This window comes from Monomorium pharaonis, chromosome 1 (genome assembly GCF_013373865.1).
Source record: "Monomorium pharaonis isolate MP-MQ-018 chromosome 1, ASM1337386v2, whole genome shotgun sequence".
Classification (NCBI taxonomy): Eukaryota; Metazoa; Arthropoda; class Insecta; order Hymenoptera; family Formicidae; genus Monomorium; species Monomorium pharaonis.
This window is the reverse complement of record NC_050467.1, coordinates 26,994,900-27,004,222: the sequence shown is the minus strand read 5'-3', so window position 1 is coordinate 27,004,222 and position 9,323 is coordinate 26,994,900. Positions and strand designations below refer to the sequence as shown.

Genomic DNA, 9,323 nt, shown 5'->3' with positions numbered 1-9,323 from the left:
GTTTATATAAGCTAAAAGAAATATTTTAACTTAGAGATAAAATAACTTTAAAATAAAAAGTTTTTATCAACAGTTTTCGAAATTAAGTAAATCAAGGATGCTCTACCAAATTGTAATATTTTCCAGTAATAACCTCTAGTTCTGAATGAAAATGATCTATGTAAACCTGTGATTTTAAATTTTTCAAAATGTGTAACTATATAGTTCCAACTACATACATACATAACAATATAAATTTGAAATAAGATAAAATAGCATTATAAAAATGAAATTTCAAAAGAGAAATTTGTGAATAATCTAAGAAAACGCGAAAATAAATTTTACTATAATAAATAAATAATAAAAGATATTCAAACATATCTAAAATGTAGGATATTTTTTAAAAGTATGAAAAGATATAGAAATTTATTTTAAAGAAAAAAACATGTTTTTTCTTTACTTCGTTTTTTATTTCCCACATTTATAATCTTCCTCTCGTCGAGTCAAATTATCAACGTCAATTTTGTAGTTTTTCACGGAGAAACACGTACCGATGAAAATCGATAATATGGAAGAACTTTATAAATGTCCATTTGAGTTATCATCATCTACAGAACTGCAGACGAGAAAAGTCGTAAGAATATTGTCAGATCGCAAAGAATGACAGCTATTGAAGTACAAAAAGTTAATGCTGTTCGAATAAATATATATCCGGTCTCTGACTAGTTTTTATCCATACGTGATTTTTATCCACATTTGAAATGGATATAGACTACTCGCAAAACAAATCTTTCTCCACAATTTTTTCTTAATGATAAAACGGATTTCCCTAAAATTTTTTTTCATTTTTCTGCGTTTTAAACTTTTATTATATTTAAGAGAAATTGTTATCTGTAGATAATTTTACAATATTATATTTATATTTAACATACAAAATTTTTGATTTTTATAATACAATATATTATTATTATTATTATTATATTACAAGATAATTCTGATTACACCATTCGATCTAAATGTGACTTTTAAATTTTGGACCGAGTATTTTTTGTTCTTAATTTTGAAATGTAATACTAATCAATAAAATTTATTTTATTTGTAACGTACATATTTGATCAAAAATAACGTTTTTAGATCTCTTAGATGAATTTAAACGACATCAATGATATGACATTTTGACATTAATTTTGCGTTTTATTAATGTTTTGATGTAAATATAGTATAATGACGAGAATCTCATAACAAATCAACATCGACGATCATCACGTTTGCTGAGATAATTTATACATATAGATCACATAATTTTTTATATAATAGTATATTTCAAGAATTATAATTATTATAGTATATTATAATTATTTAATAAATGTCACATTTTATATAATAACATTGTTTCCGATGAAAGAAGAAGATATATTTTGCAATATATTTTATATTTTAATTGCGATATTTTTGGTAATTTGTGTCTTAGCGTTTTGACTTAAAACTCTTAAAATAAATACGCGAAATTTACGAATGTACAACAGACAATTTTTTGCGTTCGAAGAATATCTTGGATGAGATTAGCAACCTCGAATCTGCTCTGCTGTCTGCGACAGCAATAGGATCAGACCGGCCGCCCTTTGAAGGAGGCGGATTGGCATACGGGAGAACGGTGGAAGCGAGGGTATATATCCTGTTAATTACACGATCTCGGATTTGCCTGTGACGTTAGACGTCTCGAGCAGGATGTCTGTTCCCTGACAGACAGATTGAGTTGCCTTCCGTATTAGACGCGATTAATAGGTAATAATCGTCTTTCTGCTTTTTGATTCATAAGGTCTCATCACGTCGTCCCAACTCGAAATAACAATAGAACGATTTGTATCCTTTGATAAAGTATTATATAGTGTCTCAAATTTTAATATCAAAACTTTTAAGAGAACTTTGGAGATTGATGTACTATGAAAAAAAAAATTTAGTGATTGGCTTTGTTTTCGCTTCGTTTTGATGAAAATCTGAAACAAGAAACGAAAGTTAAGGATAAATTTTATTTGGAAACAAAATTCCAACTATTATATGATAAATAAAATTTGTCTCTAATTAATTATATTTTTACACTTTAGGTCTGTATTCTTTTATAATTATTTACAAAACAAGTTTTTATTTTTAAACTACTGGGAACTCTGCATATAAATAAAAATATTACAAATAATAAATGTACATACGTAATTTAACAGATGTTACAAATAAAATAATTAAAGTAAAAGCATTTTAAATATTTTTGTAAATTCTTTTAAAATTGTATATAAATTTGTTAATATATTAAAATAAAGTATTCTATATTTAAAATAATTATTGAGTAAAATAATAATTTTTGAAAAAATTTTAAACTAAATGTAGGAACAATAATGTTATTAATTTCTTTTACTACATATTCTAATAAATCGCTTTAAAGAATCTACGAAATGTATTCGTCATCTGAAAACTTCTATCGTGTCTATCAACGTGTCCGCAACTACGAAAATTGGAAAAATCCATAACTGCAGAAAACAAGTACAAAGCGAATTCATGAGATTCGCGATGTTCAAGTGGCATCGAAAGCGAGTTTGATGAGCATATTATTCTGATTATCCTGACATTAATGCGATATTAATCGACAATAGAGAGTCAAGCAATTTACTCTTGAATAATATTAAGAAGTACTCTATATACAGTAGCGGTCAAAAAATAGAGCCAGTCAATAAGTTAGTAAAATAATAACAGCATTTCAAGTCAAAACATATTTTTATTTTAAAATAAGTACTTATACATTAAGCAAATTGTTTATGTGGGAACAAATAAACTGTGAATCAAGTCTTTTACTGTGAATCAAAATAATAGAGCTGGCCAATAAAATCTTCCCTTTACTATATATTATTTTTATTATTTTAATAAAAATAATATTTTTAAGGTTCATTGTCACTTAAATTTACTTTGTAGGGAATCCATTGTTTTTCAAAACAGCTTCTGCTCAATTGAATCCACTAAACATCTACATTCTTCAGAGGTTGAGTACCAAGCCTTTTTTATTTCAAAATTTAATCGCAATGATAGTTACTCTCGCAACACGAAGCGCAACGAGAAAATGTATCAGCAACTGACGCGGAAAACTGTCAATAAAAACGGTAACATCTTTTTAAGAATGAATAATTGACATTTGAATCTTTGTTAAAATAGAAAATTATTATAGATTGTAGAAAATTATTATAAATTAATTAATGTAAATATCTGGTAATTAATAATAGAAGCACGTAAATATGGATAATAGATATCAATAATTTATTCATAACAATAAGATAAATTTAATTTTAAAAATCGTATCAGATTATTAAATATTCTTTCTTTGAAATAGTTGACACTCTATAAAAAATGTAAATAAACAGTTAGCATTTCTATAATTAATTTTTTAAATAAAATTATACAAATTATTTAAATTATTTAAAATTTTTAATGTGATAGATATTTTTTATCAATCATATCTTTGAAAAATGTAATTCTTAAATTTTTCTCGTGCAAAAGAGCTTATTTTCCTGAGAAGTCTATCTCATATTTTCTTCGGTTAGTAAAAACCCGTAGTCTATTTTCAACAGATATGAGTAAGTAAAGCGATCGGTGAATTAATTTTGCGATTTTCATGCGTTTTCTCTCGCCTCGAAGCTCATCAAATATTTGCGCGACTTTTCGCGCCTTGATGTATCCGTCGGATCTTCGCGTTTGTTGTACTTGGGAATTTGCGGTTCCGCGTAACTTTATTCGCCTTTAGTGAGGGCTTAAACTTTGCTTCTCTTCTCTTCGCAGGAAAACTTCTCTCGAGGAAACGTTAACGATGGATTTCCTGGAAAGATCAATAACGAGCCTCCTTGGTCCTTAATAACGCAACTAATCAATATGTTCTAATTTTATATGCATGTAGGAAAAGAAGATTATAAAATTCTAATTTGTTTTTCTAGAAATAAATTTTCTAGAAGTTTTTAAATAAATATTCATAACAATTACTTAGATAATAGAAATTCATTACCAATAGCTTGATACTCATACATACACATTATAATAGAAGATTTTCAATATCACAATTCAATTATTAATATTATATTAGTTTATCAAATAATTGTTAGAAATATCCTGGTTCTGCAACACATTGCTCTATTAATTGTTGTAGTTAACAATTACATATATAATAAAATTTTATATCATTATTATTTAAGTAAAATATATATTACTAATTTTTAGTGAAATGATTTAATTATTAATTTTATATAAAATAATAACTTTAAATTTTTTCACACAGATATATTACAGAAAATTGAGTAAACAAAACTTTCCAACTTTTCTTTATAAATGGATATCGTTGTATGAGATCAATCATAGCGAGAAAATATCGACCAACTTTTTCAAAGTGACAGAATGGGATTCTTACCTTTGAAGTATTTGATAGCAAATTAATTTTCTCAATAATAAAGTCAGAAACAATGCAATTTTTCATTTTTTAAAATTTATTTTAATTAAACACAACAAAAACCAAGTACAATTCTAGTTCATATTGCATATTCATAGATTTTTTATTTTGTAGCTAGTTTTTTAAAAACCGGAAAAAATATTTGTATCAAGAATCAAATTATAGATCAAATTATATCAGAACAGATCTTATTTTATTAATTGATTGTAAAATTAGATTTGCTCTGATATAATTTGTTCTATTTTGATATAAAGATTTTTTCTCTGGAATATATAATTATATTCTTATTTTTGTGAAACTTTATTTTCTATTAAAATTTTATCCATTTATAGTTTTTTCTAAATAACTTGAAATGTTTAATCATTCGGAACAAAACATTAATTTAATTTTTATCAGGAAAGATTCTAGTTCAAGTTTATTTATTATAATAGTTAAATTGTGCATTTAAGTTACTTTTATTAAACAAGATGTAAATAAAAAAGATAAAAAATAAGTAAATTAAAGGTAAATCTAAAAATCAATTATTTAATAAAATAATATGTAAACTGCAATCCGTTTTATTTTCCATTCAAATTTTTTATTACAGGTGCGTAAGGAACGTAAAACATGTATATGAAAAAGCACATTTTACAAAAGCTCTCTCATGTATTAACTATAAAAATCTCTCTCTCTCGCGCGCGCACGCATACACACACACACACACACACACACACACACACACACACACACACACACACAGTAACTTAAATTTTTTTCTCACACACTTATAAACATTTTATTTACAATATATATTATTATATCAATTTTTAACCCATGATAGGCCGTAACAATAATATAAAAAATTATATAATCAGTAAGGCCTAGTTATTAATTAATTATTAATTCCATATTAATAATCTATAATTAATAATTTTATATTTATAAATTATTACGTAATACTATCATCGTGTGCAATTTTTAGATTTTAAAGTTAATTATTTAATTTATACTAAAATAATTAAGTTATTAAGTTATTATATAATCATTCAACTAAAAATTACTAATATTTAATTATTAATTTTTAATGTATTATTTAAAATTCTTTATTATAAGTATAATAAATAACAATTTCACAACAATACAAAAATAAAATTTTGGTTGATATGGGTTAAATTTCTAATATTTTTTACTTATTATATTATATTATTTTAATATCTATTATACGCGATGACAATTTGTGTGTTTTTGATTATAGTTAAGTCGCAGTAAATAACATAATTAAATTGTGTGTATTTATAAGTATTATATGTACAATAGAGACAACAATTTCTTATATAATACTTTTTTATTGAAAATAAAAGTTAATTAGCAATATTCTTATAACATTTAAATATATTGTTTTTTTTTAACAATATTTTTTTCGATTTTTTTAAAAAACATTCGAATTATTTTAAATTTACATTAAATAATTATTTCTTATTTTCATATTACACAATATAAATTAAAATAACATCAAAATAAATTTAAGATAATTTAAATAATTTTACTTTTTTAATTTTAATTTTTTCTATTTTTTTGAAGAATTCTTTCTTTAATCTTTTTCTTAAGTTTCTTTCTTGTCTTTTTTCAAAATGTATTTTGTATTTATTAAACACTTTTCTAGAAACAATAAGAACATATTCTAATTAAACTTACATAGCACATTTAATATATCAGTAATATCATAATAATACAATACTGCAGTAATATTACAAATTATAAAGCAATATTATACGAAATCCACAAATATTATATTGCGATATATTACAATGTATAATTGTACTAAGATAGTGTAACACAACACATACAAATATTACAATGTAATATTTCTGTAATATATTTTATTATATAATTAGTATTATATTATGTAGCATATGATTTTGAAATATTATTGCAATATCGTATAAATATTACAATAAGGCAGAACAGTATGCAACATCTCCGACAGATGACAGTGTTCTATTTTTCGTAATTAACTGCACAGGATAGAGTGAAGATATAGTTATGCAAAATAACGTTTTTAAACAATATTTTAAAGAAACATCCTGTATAGCACGTAATATTTTTTTATGTTCTAATGAAATAATGACAAAATGAAGCTTTTTAAAAATAAATCTCTGGAACTGAACTTTGAGATAAAAATAAGTAAATTATATACAAATGCAATATACGTGTAATATAAAAATATTAAAATAATTTAATTTCTTACAATACAATATTACATAGATATAAATATTACAGTAATATAGAGTTATGATATATCGTCAATATATTATTATTGTTTATTTTGACAGACATTTAATATTAACATAACATCGCAGCAATATTCATATCTATATCTCATTGTAATATTGTTGTGAAAAAACATTGATGTTATATTATGTGCTATATGGAATTCTGTTTAAATGAGAGAAAACCTTACATATTATTACGTTAAAAATCATCATAAATAATATTAAGCAGCATAACTAATTAAAATTTTTTTTAATATAAAAATAGTTTAATTATTTAATAAAGTTTTAATTGTTGTATTTTCAACAATAAATTTTTTAATGTTGTTTTCTCATTGTTTTTCGTTCTCATTGTTATTCTGATGAAAAACATTTTATTAAAACATTTTATTATAATGTATTATAACAATCTCTAAATTAAATTAGAATTTATTTTAGTTTTAATTTAAAAGTATTCATAATTGATTAAATTAAAAATTATGATTTTTAAAAGAGTGATTTTTAAAAACAATTTTTTATGACTTAATCAAGTAAAAAAAGGTATAAATAATAAAAATAATCTTAATGTATAAAGAATAATTTTTAATAGCTCTTGACTCTCTTATATAATTTATTTGTCTAACCGATTTAATTTAATCGATTTAGTTATGTGAACAAAACTTGATATTTAATTTTCATACATTAAACAAAAATATTATTATAAAGAGTAATAATAACAAAAAGGAAAAGCGAAAAGATTCTTCTAATATCTTCGCGAAACTGTGTTAACATATTTTAACGTAAATAAATTAAAAATATTTTATAATATAAAAATATTTGAATGAAGGAGAGGAAAAAATCTCTTTACATTTTTTACATGACAGTTATTTATTCTAGGCGATTAAAAACTATAACTTCGAATCAATTTTATCACTATGGACGACCTGTTGCGAAGAGTTTTCACGGGCAATGCAGTCACGAACGGCCTGCAGGACAATACCTATTCGTCGGTCTAGAGCGTCTAGATGAGGTTCCCATAAAACAGGGGTTACAGGATCCCTTGCCATACTTTGCCGCATTGCAGTACTGAGTCGCATGGGCCCATTATGGAAACTGCAATCAAAATTAAATAGATTAATTAAAAAAATAAAAAACAGAATTTTTTAAATTTATAACTTAAATATACTAAATTGCTGTTTGAATTTTAGATTTTTTATACAATTGACAATGCAAAAAGGGCAAATACATATTTAAATACGTATTTAACAGCAAAGAAATAATTGTAATTTAAATTTAGATATAAAGTGTACATATTTATGTTATTACACGAAATTGTCAATTCAAATGATGAAATCATTAACTTGAAAACGCTTTATCAACAAATCTTACATCTCTTTTTGTCTATACGTTTGTAGAAGTTTATTAAAATGTTCACTTTTTAGATTTGCGGCGACAGCACGTACCATTTTCCCTGCTAATTTAGAGGATGTTAAAAAAGGTTAAAACTTTCGGCATACGATACGATTTTTCATGCTAGCACGCATACAAGGCGTCTTACGATTGGCTTATGATTGATAATATAATCATCCAAGCCAATCAGGACACATAATAAGACCTCTCGTATGCAATCTAGCATGAAAAATCGTATCGTGTGCCGAAGGCTTTAAAGTCTAAAATTCAAACACTCATAACTTGAAAATAAATTGTACAATTATTGTAAACTAAAACTCATTAAAAAATGCTTATAAAGTAAGTTGACCAAATTCAAATGAGGTATCAAATGCGGATCAAAAATTTAATATTTTACAATTTATTCGCTTAAATGGTATTAAGGAAAAAATTAAATCTTTTGTAGCCATTAACGTTGCTTCCAATGGCAGAAAGGGCTTCTGGATACATACTGCGTTCTGATACAGCGTTGTTTCGCAAACGTTGCAGTTTGCATCATCAGGGCTAGAAGCTCCGATTCTGAACTCTCTTGGATTGTAATCGTCCTTAAATGCCCCTTATCCTAATGGTCGGAGAAAAGGAGAAGAGAGTTCGTCCAATATTTTAATTAATCAATTAAAAGCCCAGGAGAACAGTGTTCACATGCAAAATCGGTCTTCTCTGAAAACCTTTATCGTGGTTAAAATTATCGGGATGTTTCAAAATTTCCAAACTCACAATGTGTTTTCTGGTGAAATAACCTTGTAAAGGAATTAGCATTATAACTTTATCGTAATGTATAGAGTGCCCAGTTTTTTTAATCGATTAATTCAAACATTAAACAAACCTTCCTCTCCTTCTACCACCACCAGGATAAGGGATATTTAAGAACAATCCACAATCCAAAAGAACTCGGTATCAGAGCTCCTAGCCCTGATGATTGCAACGTTTGCGGAATGTTAGTTCAACTTTGTACCAAGACGCGGCATGTATCCAGAAACTATTTCTATTGAAATCCATAAACATTATTCTAACACTAAGATTTGCTGTATGAATACCATTATTATTTTATCTCAACTTGAATTTTATAAAAATATATGTATATACAAGATGTATCTAAACTGGTGCAAGATTTTTTAGTAACAAATTCTTTGTAACATTCTGAGAAGAAAATTCTAATACGAAAATGTTGAGGCTATAAAATAATTTGC

At 25.0% G+C, this 9,323-nt stretch overlaps 1 protein-coding gene and 1 long non-coding RNA gene across 8 annotated transcripts in view; one reads left to right on the top strand and one right to left on the bottom strand.

Moving 5' to 3' along the window:
* Positions 1-2,344: 2,344 nt before the first annotated feature.
* Positions 2,345-4,892, top strand: LOC118648893. Its single transcript, XR_004965484.1, has 3 exons — positions 2,345-2,705; positions 2,941-3,125; positions 3,799-4,892. It is a non-coding gene; the product is annotated as an uncharacterized LOC118648893 (long non-coding RNA).
* Positions 4,893-7,553: 2,661 nt separating this feature from the next.
* Positions 7,554-9,323, bottom strand: part of LOC105833721 (extracellular serine/threonine protein CG31145) — an 81,057-nt gene continuing 79,287 nt past the window's right edge. For all 7 annotated transcript variants that reach the window (XM_036283512.1, XM_036283519.1, XM_036283517.1 and 4 more), the window contains one exon: positions 7,554-7,797. In XM_036283512.1, coding sequence (XP_036139405.1) covers positions 7,593-7,797 — 205 coding nt within the window. In that variant the 3' untranslated portion in view covers positions 7,554-7,592. The remainder of the gene's footprint in view (positions 7,798-9,323) is intronic.